Source organism: Euwallacea fornicatus, chromosome 31 (genome assembly GCF_040115645.1).
Source record: "Euwallacea fornicatus isolate EFF26 chromosome 31, ASM4011564v1, whole genome shotgun sequence".
Lineage (NCBI taxonomy): Eukaryota > Metazoa > Arthropoda > Insecta > Coleoptera > Curculionidae > Euwallacea > Euwallacea fornicatus.
Window position 1 is genome coordinate 1,568,105 of NC_089571.1, and position 16,566 is coordinate 1,584,670.

The 16,566-nt window shown below is 40.8% G+C and overlaps 2 protein-coding genes across 5 annotated transcripts in view; one reads left to right on the forward strand and one right to left on the reverse strand.

Annotated features, from left to right (window-relative positions):
- mim (missing-in-metastasis) overlaps positions 1–16,566 on the reverse strand; it is a 131,960-nt gene that overhangs the window by 80,165 nt on the left and 35,229 nt on the right. The window lies entirely within an intron of this gene.
- On the forward strand, positions 956–14,744 carry LOC136348062 (cuticle protein 7-like). The gene is made up of 4 exons (XM_066298600.1): positions 956–1,087; positions 5,237–5,380; positions 13,994–14,305; positions 14,359–14,744. The coding sequence occupies exons 1-4, from the start codon at positions 1,079–1,081 to the stop codon at positions 14,566–14,568; spliced, it is 675 nt and encodes a 224-aa protein (XP_066154697.1). The 5' UTR covers positions 956–1,078; the 3' UTR covers positions 14,569–14,744.

Here is a 16,566-nt window from a genome sequence, read left to right on the forward strand (position 1 = left end):
AAGAGAAATTAATCCTGCCAAAATTCATGCATATATTTCACAATAAAACACTGGTTCCTTCTTGTTGCACTGAATCAGTCACCAGCGAATTATAATGGCACTAGGGCAATAATTACGACGTTAAGTTATTTAAATCTTCCCCCTCCCCGAAGTAATGCCTAGCGGCGGTTCCGGGGAGATCCAGGGTGAAGAGAGGAGGGTTTTAGTGGGTAGGCGTCCCATTCAGGGACGAATCCCACGTAACCCGGTTGCTCGAACATCGGACCGGGTACCTTTTGAAGGTTTCCCTCCTCTATTAAAAAAAAAAAAAAAAAAAAAAGTTATTTAAATCTTGCACCCGCATTATTTTACAGTGACATTAATGATTTTCCCCCGTTTGTGCAATTCGTGCAACGAAGAATGATTCATAATTTTTGACAAATTCACACTTATTCTTCATCCCGCAACCGCCCGCGGGACTTCCCCGGGGGACCACCCTGCACAAGCGAGCCCATCGATATCGACGAAACCCTCGGAGCTGTCCGCAAGTAATTCGGAAGGCTTCTTAGGCCGATCTCGGACGTGCACGTGAAACATCACTGTTCACAACCTTGCTATTAAACTTCTTTACGTAAGCAATCGCATAGCGAATAACCGAATTCACGAAGCTTAATCACCTAAATGTACGTTTAAGAAAAGTGCATAACACTGACCCCATTGAAATTAAAATTCGAATTTGATTGGCATTTCTCGTTGGCGTCCATATACACCAACAGAAAAGCTATCTGAACGCTGTTGGTACTTTAATTGATTCCGATTTTTACCCATTTTGAAAGCCGTGGACGCATTAATCTACATTGCACGTGTTTACCGTGTTTTACCGGCCGCCGTTTTTCCAAGACCGGCTCTCGGTGACAAATGAATTGCATAATGGCCCATATGAGATCGCCATATATATAAACGTTCGGACTGGTCAAATCAGTCTCAGAATTTTGTTCGGTGGTTGATTGGCCCGTGATTCGAATTGCAATTTTGAAGCCCTTAAGACGCTCGTGCGGTGTTGTCGATTTTCTCAGTACGAAACAACCGAGCTGCAAACATGATAAAAGTAAGTGACATTTTGATTTTTTTTTTTCCTTCGAATTTTTTCGAACGAAAAACGTTCAAATTTTGATTTCCCGGATGAGTCAATACATACAGTATCGGACAAAATTAGAGCAACTTTAGAAATTTAATTTTGTATTGACATTGTTTCTTCAAAAATAAGATTTTTTATTATCAGTAATGTATTTACAGCATATTATAATTTACACCTGAGACTCAATGTTTAAGAAGCACATTTTAGAGGAGAAGGAAAAAGAAGACCTTTTACCACCACAATTGAAGCGACAAAATTAAAGCAACTTAAAAATGATTTCAATGAATTTTACATCTAGAACGATTTTTTATGTATTACCATTGGTATTTAGTTCAATACCCCTGGTTTTGAAGAACCAGCTCACACCTTTTCGGCATTGAAGAAATTAAATTTGAAATGATGTCAGGATCAATAGACTTCCAGGCGTTTTCTATTTCTTCAAATAAATTATCCCGATTGGTAATATTTTTTCTCGGATTTTGTTATCTGTGATCCCCCAAAGGTTCTCAATGGGATTTAAGTCCGGAGATTCGGCTGGCCATTTCACTGCCTCGACTTTCTTCTCCGCGAACCAAGCTTTTACTATTTTTGCAGTATGCTTAGGATCGTGGTCCTGCTGGTAGACAAACTTAAGGGGCACTTCCCATTCGGCATATGGATGCATAACATTCTCTAGTATATAATGATACTTAAATCTATCCATTTTGTCCTTAATCCTATAAAGTGGACCAGTTCCGTAAGCAGAGAAACAACCCCAAACCATAATACGTCCTCCTCCGTGTTTAATGGTAGTTTTTACGTACTTTGGATGAAGTCTTTGGCCATTTGGGCGACGTACTCAGTGAGCTCCATCACTTCCGTAGATGCAAAACTTGGATTTGTCGGAAAGTAATACTTTCTTCCACCGTTGAGGAGTCCAATCTCGGTGGGAGGTGGCGAACAACATCCTGGCCTCCATTTTTTAGTGAAAAATGTGGTTTTTTGGCAGGTTTCCTTCCTTTTAAACCACGTTCTGTCAATCGACGTTGAACTGTTCTGGAAGAAACACCAACTTCCTCTGCTTGTGCAATAATCTGGCGAGCTGACATTTTGACAGGATTTTCTTTACTTAGCCTTATAAGACGCCCGTCTAACTTCTCTGTCGTTTTCCTTTTTCGGCCACCTCGTTTTAAATTCGTTACGTCACCACGGTCAGTGAATCCCCTGATAGTTTTTGATAAAACATCTTTTTTTATGCCAAAAACTTCCGATATAAATTTTTGCGATTTCCCACTCTTATCTGCACTAATAATTTTTTGTTTTAGATCGACTGAATAGTGAACACCACGAGGCACAATCGTAGATATTATTTGTTTAAAAGACCACAGGAAAGTCAGAAATACAAAATTTTTAAACATTGGTTGCTCTCATTTTGTCGCAAAGAATTTTAGATCAAAACAATTTTTTTATTTTTTTACTCCCAATAACAACTTCAACTATTTATAGCAAATGTATTTTACACTAACTACCTTAAGCTGAATATTTATGATAAAATATTTCATGATTTTTTAGAGAATTTAAATTTAGAAGAATATTTCAAAAGTTGCTCTAATTTTGTCCGATCCGCCGCAGGCAACGCCGCTTGCATTTAGTTTTCGAAAAAAAAAAAAAAAAAAACATACAGTGGCGGCCGTTGAAACAGAGCCAGTTCAAAGAAGTACGTTCCTTGCGAAATGAAGTTTTAGTATCGCACCGAATCAGTGCAATAATTGTATATTGTAGATGTGTAACGAGGAAAGAAAGTTTTAACAACAAACTTAATTTGAAAAAATCGCATAAACATAACATTTAACAAGTAAATGGAACAAATCAACGCGAACGCCTGGTCATGAAAATAGAGCCGACCGAAGATAGAGGCGTAATTAAAAATATTTTACAGTTTCGAAATTATTAAATGACGCTTAAACTCACTTTAAACTCTTTGTTGCATGACCATTATGTTTAATAACTCTGACACGCCTTCCAGGCGTAGAGCTCACAGACTTTTGACACACGCCTAGTGGGGTATTCCTTCTCATTCTGCCTTGATCACCTCCCAGAGTTCGTCCTTGTTTTCCGTTTTACGTTTGCCAACAGCGCTCTTGAGGACAGTCCATGAGTTCTCAATAGGATTAAGGTCCGGCGATTGGGAGGGCCAAGGTAACAAACCCACATTATTATCACTTAAAAATATTCCCGTTCTCCTAGACGTGTGCTCTGGGCCGTTGTCTTGTTGGTACTTCCATATTAGCGGCATGGTCTCCTCTGCAAAAGGCGACATAACATCTCGAAGAATGTGGACATATTCATGTTGATCCATGGTACCTTAAATTCAGTTAATTGTTCCTACACCATACCATGAAAAGGCTCCCCAAAGTTTTATGTTACCACCTCCACATTTAACTGTTTTAATGGGGCGTTTTGGTAATAATTGCTGGTTGCATGGTCTTCAGACATGGTGTCTCCCATTAGATCTCATTAGATTTATTTTTGTTTCATCGCTCCATAAAATAAAGCGCCATTTTTTTATTCCCTCTTTACCATCCCAGTTCAAATGGTCTTGGGCGACTTTTAAACGTTGCTTAACGTTCTTGGAGGACAATAAAGGAACTTTTCTGGCTATTGTGCCGTGTAAATTGTTTGTCTGAAGCCTTCTTCGAATAGTTCTTGTGCTTTTTTCCATATTCAGTTCAGTTTTAATACTGATGGACGTCTTGAAGGGATCTTTTTTGAGGACTCGAAGAATTCGCCTCTTTGTATGAGGACTTGTTCTTCCCTTCGCTCCGCGATTTTCCCTCTTTCCGCAATGTTAAGATCGCCGCTCTTTCCTCTGCCGTGCAACGAACGCCACGGCCCATTTTCATCTGAGCTATTCTTCAGTGTTTCACTGAATGTCAAAAAGGCGATCACGGTGATAACTTAAGGGAAACGACACGTGCAAAGTTGAAGGATCACTAGTGCTATGTATTTCATTTTTCACGTCTCTATTTTAGTGACCAGACAAATTGAAACCCAACAAGTTTCAATTTCGATCGTGTTCACTCCTAATTTTCGTTTCGGTGCGCACTTGAAATCATTCCTATTGAACGTGCACAGGAATTATATAGAGGTTCATCACAATGTAAGAGTTGTAGCGTCGAATTCTACCAAAAGTATCAGCTGGCTCTGTTTCAATGGCCGCCACCGTACAAGTTTTCACAATTTTTTTTATTTTTTTCAAAAATGCAGGTTTGGCCGGATTCACTCGCGAAGCGACTTTCCCCTAATTTAACGAACTTTGCTCCTCTTACAATTTTCGAGACGCGGAGCGTCGTTCTGAAATCCGAGGAGAAGGCGCCTTCTCCTCGATTCTAGAGACTAGAGCCAGAAGGCGTTTAGAATCAAAACCTGCAGTAAAATTGCAATAATTTCAGACAAACATCAACTGTTGTGCTTCACTGCTCAACTCTGTCTGTTTACATCAAATATTTATCATGAACAATAACGCTCGAAGCGAAATTTAACTAGTGATTAAACAAAAAAAGTTATTTTGTTAAAATCTTTGCGAAAAGAGGTCAAACCTCGCAAATACAGGTTTGTTTTCATCCCATTTTCCATATATTGTTTACTGTAACACCTCGCTTGAAGTTTAACTAACGGGTTACAGTAATGACGGTGCCATTTTCGGCAGGACCGCTTTGCTTGAGAGAGCAAAAGACAGTCGGAAATACAGATCATCTTGTATACAGAGCGTTGCGACGTTCCGCAGCAGAACTTCAACGGCGAGTAGAAAAAAAAATTTCAAAATCGAAATATATATATCCTATAAAAACTTACACGAAACGTCTTAGGAGCCATCTGCTAGCGAAATTTCGCAATTATTAAATGACACGTCATACCTAAAATTTTCAAAATGCGATGGACGCATTAAATAGAAAAAGACAGATGGGAACACTTTGTAACCCATCTTGACCTTTCAATACGAAACTGCTCAATTTAGAGGCAGCTACTTTTGAACTTGAGCACTACATTGACCCGTTGACGTGCAACTAGCTCTGTGTGCAGTTAAAGGTGCGTTAAAATGTCAAACGAAAAAATTCAAATTCGGTATGATCATTTCAGATCGGGTTCGTCTTGATATATCTGGCCTGCGTGAGGGCAGTCCCCGTGATAGAGCCCGTGGCAATAGGTCACGCCCCAGCCGTGGCCGTCCATGCAGAACCGTACGATGCTCACCCTCAGTACAAATTTGAATACGGCGTCAGCGTAAGTATTTAATTGCTCAATATTACAAGGTAGGAAGCAGTAGATGCAGCGTATCAGTAGTTGTTACCGAACTATCTGTCAATATTCGTTGATGCTGTAATTGTGCAAACCTATCGTGCGTAAGTGCGATAGAGTGAAATTACACTGTTTACGAGACTATTTGGGATATTAATAAGTAGTATCGCTTTCTACGGGATTTTCAAAAAATTTTTTCACTGTATGAGAATAAAAAACAATTTTATGCAGTGCGATAGTCAATAACCAAACAGTTTTTGAGATATTCAGTTAAGATTTTGACAGTTTGCGACTCACTGCAGTCAGCGCACGTAGACTTCGCAGCTGCCTGCTCAAATGCGCAGGACATTTTTTCTGACATCTTTCGCCACCAGTTACTGTTTTCAAATTACCGGCAAAGGTACCATGGAGTACACGCCGTTTAGACGATTCAGGTTTTTCAAAGTACTGTCAAACCTTCAACATTTTCAGAACACGCAAGAAGACAGTTTCATTAATCTCCCGTTACTCAATATTTGGCCTAAAAGATTGACCTCATTTTTGCATATCGACGTTGAGAAATATGAAACGTAAAGGGCCAATGAAATGCTTTAAACTGTATCAATCCTGTCCATTGCTGGACACTTTTGTATGTAACTGGACGGAAAGGTTGCCAATCAAAACGGGGGTTTGAAGCGTTGACAAGTGAGTGACCATTGACGTACGTACAATGAAAACTTCGGTACGGCAAGAGGGATGCGACGTCACGGAAAGTTTCACCCCGCCTGAGCTTTGCGAAACAGGAATCCAATTTTTCAACCTTGGATTTCTTGAAACTCAAACCACGTGTCACTTTCGGACACAGGCCTGGCCGCACTGCTCGTTCCCATTAGCGCCCTCGGTCAAGTCATAACCAAATAATACAAAATCAATGTTGCAATGTTTGGCCCCATGGTGAACATACCGCGGCCTGAGCAGTGATGTGAATCGTCCGTAAACACTGTACAGGATGTCCAACGAATATGGGCCAATATCCGTATCTTGAAAAGTGTGACTAGGAAAGAGTTGAAACTTGGGCATCGTACTAAATTGGAGGTGATCCAGTGATTAAAAATATTCTCATGAAAATACCACTTCCGGTTTTACCGGAAATGAATGTCGACTCGCTTATTTTAAACGGAACACCCTATATATTATCGCAAATGTCGATTCCGTGGAACATAATGAATATTTTTCGTGTACAGCGTTCTATACTCAATTTTTATAGTTTTCGAGAAGAATTTATTTTAAATGACGCCTAGAGTGACTAGGTGGCGCTGCTCGCCGGAATTTAAGCATGGCGGCACTCGTAAATTATTCAAACGACGATTAACTCAATATGTTTATTATTTACGGTGAATGTAACAAAGTATTAACCGGAACATGTCATACGTTTGGTATTCGATAGCCGGAAGAACCGAAGCCACCACGAAGACTCCTCGAACGCGTAAGAGTTGGTTTGGAACGAGCTGATCTGTCAAAGCATCTTACAGAAGAAAGAGGCCTATTGTTGACGATTGTGGCGCCATCTAGTAACTCTAGATGTTATTTAAAATAAATTATTAAGCACTAAACATTGAAAAGTGTGTTTTTTTTTAATAAAATGGAAACGGTTAGATTTAGATATACGCAAATGGATTGAAAGTAATGTTGTAAAATCCCTTTTATCCAGACCGACCAATGGCGTGAGAGTAAAAATCCAATTGCAACAGTAATTAGTTGAACCTTTATTTTTATTATCAACGATCGTTATTTAAGCCCGACAGACTAACTCACTCTGTTTCACTAGTCTTATCGCTAAGCCAGGAAAGGGGAAAAAGCACTAGCCTAAGCAACAATCACATTTAGGCCCCGTGAATAGGAGGGCGCTTTATTCACTGTCTTGGACCGAATATTCCAACAAGTAGCGCTTGTTTTTGGTGTTAAATATGCATTCGTTGAAAAAATGGGGGGTTCCAGTTTAAAAAAAAATGAGTTTTTTACAATTCCTGAGTGATAATTTTGGACTCTGTTTTTGACTACCCTGTATGGAAAAACTTCATTTATCTCCTTGATCCAAGGACCGAGAAGCATTTAGCATAGCAGCGCAGAACTTCATTGCAAAATGCTTAGCCATTTTCGGATGATTAGGAAATACGTTCGTGGCTGAAACTGTAATTGTTTTTTGGGAAAATTCTAAGTATCTCGAAAACTGTAAAAATCAGGTATAGAACACTATACACGAAAAGCATTCATAATGTGCCGCAGAATCGACATTTGTGATGATATACAGGGTGTTTCCTAACTACGTGTAAAAAATTTGAAGGCGTAATCCTCGACTGATTTTGAGTCAAAAATGTCTAATAAACATATGCCCGCAAATTCCTTGTTTCCAACATACAGGGTGTTGAAATGTGGCAAGAAAAAGAGATTTTATTTCCAAAATGACTCAATTTGGGTGTTTGAATTTTAGAAAAGACAATTCCGGGGGTTCCGGGGTTTTCTTCAATACGCCTTAAGATCTCTTCCTCCACTTCTGGTGTTCGACGTGTTATTGGCTTTCCTCCTCCTGGAGTTTTCACAAGAGATCCTGTATCACAAAGACGTTGAAAGAGGTTTTTAAAGGTTTGGCGGTTGGGAGCTTGGTGGTTTGGAAACCTTTCCATGTAAATTCCAAACACTTACCATCAGCAAGACCGTAAACAAGAACCATATTGGCCATTTCTTGATTAGTGTAATTAGGCATTTGAACGATTTTCGAAACTGAGGTATAATCTGATTTTTGGGACACAGAACTACTAAATTCTCTCACTTTAGAGAGTAAAACACCAAAATAACACTGACTATCTTGTTTATAGTAGTGGAAGTAGCAAAAAAACTAACAATAAACAAGTTAGTAAATACCACCAAACCTTTAGAAACCTTTTTCAACGTCTTTCAGTCAACACCCTGTATATTGGAAACAAGGCATTTGCGGACATATGTTTATTAGACATTTTTGACTCAAAATCAGTCGAGGATTATGCCTTCAAGTTTTTTACACGTAGTTAGGAAACACCCTGTACAGGGTGTCTCATTTAAAATAAGCGAGTCTACATTCATTTCCGGTACAACCGGAAGTGGTACTTTCACGAAAATATTCTTAATCACCAGATCACCCCCGCTTTAGCATGATGCCAAGTTTCAGCTTTTTCCTAGTCGTAGCTGTCAAGATGCGGATTGTGGCCCGTATTCGTTGGACGCCCTGTACTTACTAATTGCGTGCTTTCCTAAATCTAAACGGAAGCGATTTAAGGTTAATGGCATTATAAACAAAACAAACGTTTTCGGTGCCGTCAACCGAGGCAAGAAGGCAAATTTGGCAAACTAATGGTGGTGGACATTCAGCGTGTTATGAAATTAGCATAGACAACGGTAATTCCATATTATCTCAGCCACATAATGGAGAACATCTGTTACGTTTTCAACGATCTATACCATTCTTATTGCATGAATAAAAAAAAAAAAAAAATCGTCGTTATGGGAAAGTAACTCCATAACTGTGGAAAGTTCCATGACTATAGAACTTTGTAATACTTATCTAACAGATTTGATTCTAAATGCAACATTGATTTATTTCAGCGTTTACGAAGTACCGTATTTACTCTTAAATAGTGCGTCCTCATTCTGTTAGCCTCTAACCATGATTCTAAAGCATATGCATCACTTTATGCAGCGCAATAAATGATATTATAAATAGCATCTTATAGAAAGCCTTAAACTGCACTTTATTTGTTGCAAAATGGATGTTTCATGACCATCATTAAGCAAATTACTCACTTGATTGCAATATCTTAGTAAGCAACTTTACTAGACCACGTACAGGTAATGAAGATAAATAATACGGTGCGTTCCCAGAGCCTCGCGGAAATCTCAACGAAACTGAGAGGTTGAAAGAGACTGCTCGTTCTGGTACCAATTTCGTAACATAGATTCGGGGTGAGGGGGTGGAACCTCTTGAAGATACATTCGTCCTCCTTGCGCTACGCCATTGAAGGTGGCACGCTTCAATTTGCTCTCGTCGAGGTACAGTGGAGTCCGGCTGTGGTGAACGTCCGCAGCAAGCAGATAAAACCTCGTTAGTGTGACGTTTCTTGATATCACGCTCACCTATCGGGAAATGTGCTTTTTTGCCAAAAAAAGCTGTGCAAAATTGGTGCGAGTCCCTATGAATTATGGTTCATGTCAGGGAGGAAAAAATGTCTTTTCAGTGCTGGCAAAAACAAATACGATTTATATTTAAAAAATATAACTATACGTAGTGGCTCTGCAAACCATGGAATTTAAAAAATGTCATTTTTGTTACAGAAATTTATTTAAAAAATGTTCCGATACTCCATCGACGTCACAAGAATTGGGGGGCTTTTTCGAAAACGCCAAAAATCGAACTTTCGCTCACAACGCGAGAACAAAACGCAGTAAGATACACTCAATCGAGCTTACGTGGAATCACCCGGTATTTTACAGAAAGGTGTTTTTGCGTTCGAATAAACAAATTTTGCATTTATTAATAAACAACGTTTAGTTCAGTCCCGTATTAGCGGCAGTGTGGACTTCATTAACTGAGAAGTCGCGTTTTAGGTTCTCTCATTTGAATTTTTTGCTTTAAACTGCCTTTTGTGGGGTCACCTGATGTGCAGAGAGGAGGAATGATCGCGTCAATGGGGCTGGGTATGCCTCAAAGGACTGCGGCCCGCACAGGTGGTGTTTCGCAAGGGGCGACCTCGACAACTTATTCGAGGCACTTAGAGTTAGGGACGTTGCAACACGGGCCAAGGAGGAGTCGCCAAAACGTCACTGCAGATCGATGAGCCCGATTTTTAGTGCAAATAGCTGGAAGAAATCCAACGGTAACGATTCCAGAGAGCTTCGAGGGCAACTTCTACAGGTGATAGAGATGCGCGTATCCATAGAAACGATTGAAAAACGACTTCGAGCTAGAGAATTACTTAGTCGAAGCTAGAAGTCCCCGAATCGACGGGACAACATAGACGCGATAGATTAAATTGGCGTTTGCAGCACCGAAATTGGACAATGGACGAACGGCAAAACGTCCCGTTTTCGGACGAAACCGGGATTGGTCTCAGATCTGACGATCGGCGATTCCACGTTTCAAGAGGCCCTGGAAGGCAAGCCGGACCTCAAACTGCCCGATCTGTCCCGAAATACAAAGGGGAAACGGCAATGTTTTGGGGCGGCATAATGATCGGTGGAGAAACTCCCTTAATTACCATTTGACCCACCGTAACCGGGCTGAGGTACGAAGATTTGGTGCTCCAATCAATAATAACAACTTGGAGAGAATTTTTTATTTACGCACGACAATGCCCCACGGCATACCAGTAAAAAAAAACACCTCGGAAACGGAGCGTGTCAGAGTTTTAACGTGGCCTGCTCGTTCTCCAGACCTGAATCCCGTAGAGCATTTATTAAGGTTAGGGCTCGTCGACACAATCTGGGAAATACAGAACAACTGATACAAGTAGTTCTTGAGGCATGGAGAAATCTTCTTTAAGAGTAAATTGAGAACCTTTTAAGAAGCCCCGCCCCATTCGTCCTTGCGTTGAAGTTAGGGGTGGAAATGCAGATTACAAAAACGCCCAAAAAGTCTACAATTTCCTTTATAATTTGAATTTCTTATAAATCCAGCTTTTACACAACGAGAACTTTTAGCTTATTTTCGTTGTTACATACAGAATTGTTTTTTTTTCTTTGAATTCTTACAATATAAATATGTTTTGGACCTCAACTTCAAATTTCTAGCACACAACTTCCACCAAAAATAATTTTTTGCAAAACACTGGATGATTCCACGTAAGTTTGATTGAGTGTATGTTTGAAACCGGCATTTAATCTCTCTCCAAAAAAATCAACAATGCCTTATCAGTTTTTTCCTATCTCTTACTCCTTAGGGGATTCCCTCCAAAACCATCCGAATTTGCCCACCCCGCACGCTGAACGTATCTACTACGTGTTCCATCGTTTTCATTTGGATAATGCGTTTATTTTGCCATTAAAATGGGCGAAGTCCTACTTTATAGCTCCAAATACTGAATTAGTGACGGAATAAACACGCTGTAGGTATCATTGTTTTGTTTTTGATCTGCGCTCTAAATAGTGAACGTCCTCGGAGGCGTGCTAGAGCCGTTCATTAGTTGGTTCACTATAGCGAGACTCTGCTTTAATTATATCTGAAATATGGCATTTTCTAGTCTCTCGACGTGCACAAATTCTAACGAGCATCTGGTAGAGCTAAGAAAAGATTCTAACATTCTGTCGTAATTTTTCCAAATACTTCCACGACACTGTGAAGCTTCGAAGACGAATACCTTTTTTCTTTGAAGCTGGCGCCACACGATATGTCGAATGCTTTCCAACGTTGAACACATGCCCACGTGTCATGTCGTACGGCGTAAAGAAACGGACTTCATGTGTCCAACGTTTGAGACAACTTGGGGCTTCTGTCAGTATTTTTGGCTCGAGTCGACGAACGTCTCAATCGCGTTAAGCACTAAAATTTCCGACAGAGGGCTACATGAGCGGTTGTCTCATCCTGGCGTTGCTAGAAAGTCTAATTTTCCGTCTTGTTGTCTTATTTCACGTGTCAAAACTACTACGTCAGCGACACCACCAGCAAACGTTATTGCATTTACTTCTACTTTAATTTTGCATTGTTTTTTTACTTCTTACTCGACCTAGAAAAGACCGACAATGTCGCCGCCAAGTGGTGCCAGTTTCACAGATACATTAACTCGAAATTAAAAATGTAAAAGCAAATTGAGAATTGGTATACAGGGTGTTCCGGGAACGCGCTGACAAACTTTAGGAGGTTACAAAGGGCGATAAGTTAAGTCATGTTGCCTCATAAACCGGAAATGAGTCGGAAAGGCGCAAGACAAGAAAATTGTTAAAAATCTTCGTTTCGTATTTCATTGATTTGTTTACGGAAGGTTGCTTCAACAGCCGCAATAGTCACAATTGGAGCTACCAAAATCCTCACAGAACATTTAAGAAGTCTAACCAACATCAGTTCTCCACCAACGTGTGGGTTGGCATAATAGGAAATTGTGTCAACCACACGTTAGTAGAGAGCTGATTTTGGGTTGACTAGTAACCGTACTTCGTGAGTTGCTCGAAAACGTTCCCTCGAATATCCGCCAAAGGATGTGATCTCAGCGTGACGGAGTTCCGGCACATCTCACTTGCGACATGCGGCATCACTTAAACCCACAATTTCCTGAGAGGTAAATTGGACGAGGTGGACCTGCCAACTGGCCGGCCCGGAGTCCAGATCTAATGCCTCTCGATTTCTATTTTTGGGATTATCTCAAATACTAGTTTAGGAAACACTTGTAGCGACAGAAGGAGAATTGCTTGGAAGGGTGATGGCCGCAAGTCACTTTATTCAGGAAGATCCACATGTTCCTTTTCGAGCGGTTCAGCGTACGACCTTAGAAGGCAAAAATGCAAAAAGTCGTAAATACGACGACATGGGCATTCTTTAACGTTTTCAACAATTTCCTTGTCTAGTGCCTTAGCGACTCATTTCCAGATGTATGTTCTTAACGCAAAGTGACTTAACTTATCGCCCTTTATAACCGCTTAACGTTCGACAATATGTTTCTGAAACGCCCTGTATATTAATATCTAGTCGCTGCTACCGAAAATTCTACTGCGAAGTTTTGCAGGTCCCGTTCGAAGTCGTAGTCCTTGATCGTGCCATCGAGTTATTATTTTCAAGACTGCAAGAGGTCTATTTATAGTGATTTAATTTAACTCCAAACTTTGTAAACCTTCTTGCTATTGGGCGTGTAAACATTCATTCCGATGCCTTTCAACTCGCTTGGGGTGAACAGGCCCATTTCGCGTGTCAAAAGGATGGGTTTCTCCCTCTTTCCGTGGACGCGTATTATTCAGTGCCAAAAAGTAGATACCATTCAACGATAAAAGAAAGGAAAACGAAATGGGATAAATGACTAGGGAACACGTGTAATCATGTTTTTATGTTGCGATCCAGCTCAATAACGACAAAGTTTAACCTGTCGCCGTTCCGTATGGGGCACAGCTTAGAGTAATTCGTGGGCATTAAAATAATATTCATTTTTGAGATATTTGCGTGCCAAAGCCCGCTAAGGTAGTTGGAGGTAGCATTTTACGTGTCTATAAACATTTAAATATCACGAAAGGGATATTTATGATTAAAAATAAATAGTATCGGGTAGAAGCCTAAATTTAAATCATTAAAAATACAAAAAAAAAAACAAAAAATTTTTTTTAATTAATTGTCCATTCAGCACTCGGACACTCGAAAATGCGAAATTTCCAAAATTTCCTTCTTAAAGTCATTTTCTTTGTGACAGCAATTTCGCCATCTCAAATAGAAAATTCTAAATAAATACTTTTTGCATTAAAAAAAAAAAAAAAAAAAAAAAAAATACAAAATTTACTCCGCAGCGGTGTGTCGCAAGTGGACGTTCGGATCCGAAATGGCGGAGAGAAGGGCATTTTTTCAAAAATGCAAGTCAGCCACATTTTCCTAAACAATTTCGTAATGTTCGACAGGACCCACATACAGGAGACCAAAAACGCCAGGAAGAAGTTCGAGATGGCGATGTAGTCAAAGGCTCCTACTCCCTCGTCGAGCCGGACGGTTCGAAGAGACACGTAGACTACACTGCTGACCCCGTGAACGGTTTCAATGCCATCGTCAAGAAGGAGCCCCTTCATCACGTGACCCCAGTCGTCAGCCACGCTCCCGTGGCCGTGGCTCATGCTCCTGTGGCCGTGGCTCATGCTCCTGCAGTGACTTTGGCTCACGCACCTTCTTTGGCCATCGCTCATGAGCCTGCGCCGTTGGCTCTGCCGTCTTTGGCGGTAAGTTCAGTCTCGTAACTTGGATAACGCATTAACGTTTACACCATCGACAGGTCGCCCATGCACCAACAATTCTCGATCACGGATTGACGTCTTACATATCTCACGCGCCCATTGCCGGTCCGCTTAGTTTAGCGCACAGCCCGTTGACTTTGGCACACGCTCCGCTATCTTTGACCCATGCACCTCTTACACTTGCCTCTTCACCTCTCGATTACGGTTCGGGAGCAATCAGCCATCTCAGCCATACGATTTTGCACTAGATCATACGAGTTCGCTGCTGGGCTTCTGATACGCGGATTATATTATTCTTGGACTTATACCACTAAGTAAATAAAACCGTTAGTTTAGTTGTACCATAACACTTGCTCGTTGCTCATCTATGTACATAAGCCATATCTTAGGTATAAATAAATATATTATTGTTTTTTACTTTTAATTGATGAGCGTTTTAATACCGTCGCACCGATGCTCCAAGTATATTAAAACGTTTTTAGGGGACACCATTAACATACCATTTATAGCGTGCGATAAATGCTCACAATATCGCGGAACACCAAAACTAAGTGTTTTTAAGTCGGCTGTTTTCACACATGGGCAATAACATAAAATTTATGGTACCGCTGACGCGATACAGCGTGAACGTGCGATTTGTTCTTCTAAAATCGCACCTCTTGTTCCGGTACCATTTCTCTGTGCAGTGCCAACCCATGAGTGTTTTCGAGCGTATCGCCATAAACGGCCGCGATTTGTTCAATATTATCATTAGAGCAGTTGTACCCGAGACAAAACACAAGCAAATTAGACATTTTTTTAAAAAACCTTTTACCTCCAAGAGAGTAAATTTTTCAGCATGAATTTCCTCCATGAATTTTTCAAATTGAAAAAATGTTTGGCGAATAGCGTACAAAAGATACCTTCTGAGCACCTCGATTGTGATAAAGCATGAACCCATAAATGACGATTTTTCCGTCGACCCTCCCTTTGTTTCCTCGCTTTTCTCCGATTAAAAAGCAGTGCCGCGACCAAAGCGCTACGTCTCTTGTCCGGGACACTTTACGACACATTAAAATCGACAAAACCGAATATTTACTTTAGTTCGCATAATTTTATGGTAACTAGTTATCGTTGTGTGTGAAAACTAAGTACCGTATTGCTACCATTTATTGCACGCTATAAATGGTACGGTAATGGTGCCGTGTGAAAACACACTTAGGGAACCCGATGCCAGAGTTTCTAATTTCCCACTATGATTTTTGCGTTTCAGGAAATTTCCCCCTGGGCAAAATTTACGCGGTGCCAAGAAACGAGAGCTGTTTTTTAACGTTCAAAAGCGTTTCAGAGTGAACTTGAGGTGCGCAAGCCAGGTCACGGAAGTGGCTCCCGCGCGCAGCTGCGCAGCCAATTCTACGTCGTTGACGCTGCTGTGCATCAATTGCAGCCGATCTTCGAATGTTGGCGGGTGACCGCCACAATCGACGCTCCTGTCAAATGTGAACTGACAAGTGCGAGTCGTTTTCTATACGCGGAAAGCGGTCCCATAGCAGAAATTCAACGCAGAATGAGCACCAAAGGGCTGGTGGAACGTGTGGACCGCCGCAATCAAAAGTTTTAACCAGGCCTGGAGGTGCGACAGACTGATGCCCTTGGAAACGTCGGTCGCTCTTCTTTAAATTTACCACCCAATCTCGGAGCATATTATACTGCCCGGTAACGGCTGTGATTAACGCATAGCGGTCACCAAGAGTAGAGGTTGCAACGGAGGCGCGCTGTGCAGTTGCACGACGCGCATCCTTGTCTCTCGCATTCGCTCTAAACAGCGACCAACTAAGGGACCGGTCCTGAAACTTCGAGTTCCGACCTATACCTTACAATACACCACCTACTTCTCAGTGGGGGCAAATACGAACACGTTTTTGTGTCCCTTAAATAGTAGAGTGCGTTTTTTTCTCTGGTGCGAGGGAGCCAAAGCCCGCTTTATCTCCCGGCGGTACTGGGACAAAAAATTCGATGTGCGCCTCTCATATAAAGCTTGATATTACTACATTTCCTTGTCGGTACTTACATTAGTTACGAGAGCGGTCGCAAATCTTAACAATAAAAAAAATCGTTTCCATGGAGACTTATTAAACAAATACGTTTTATTAAACGTTTTTTAATGCGATAGAAGTTGAGGAATTTATTTAAACGAACCTCAACAATCATGAAAAAAGCTTGAGCTTACGACTCAGTCTACTGGCCATCATGCTTCGGGTCTTCCT

What these genes read in the sequence shown, in the direction of transcription:
- LOC136348062 (XM_066298600.1), top strand. An exon ending in AATTTGAATACGGCGTCAGC is followed by an intron (nt 5,381 to 13,993) that starts GTAAGTATTTAA and finishes AATGTTCGACAG; the next exon opens with GACCCACATACAGGAGACCA. An exon ending in TGGCTCTGCCGTCTTTGGCG is followed by an intron (nt 14,306 to 14,358) that starts GTAAGTTCAGTC and finishes CACCATCGACAG; the next exon opens with GTCGCCCATGCACCAACAAT.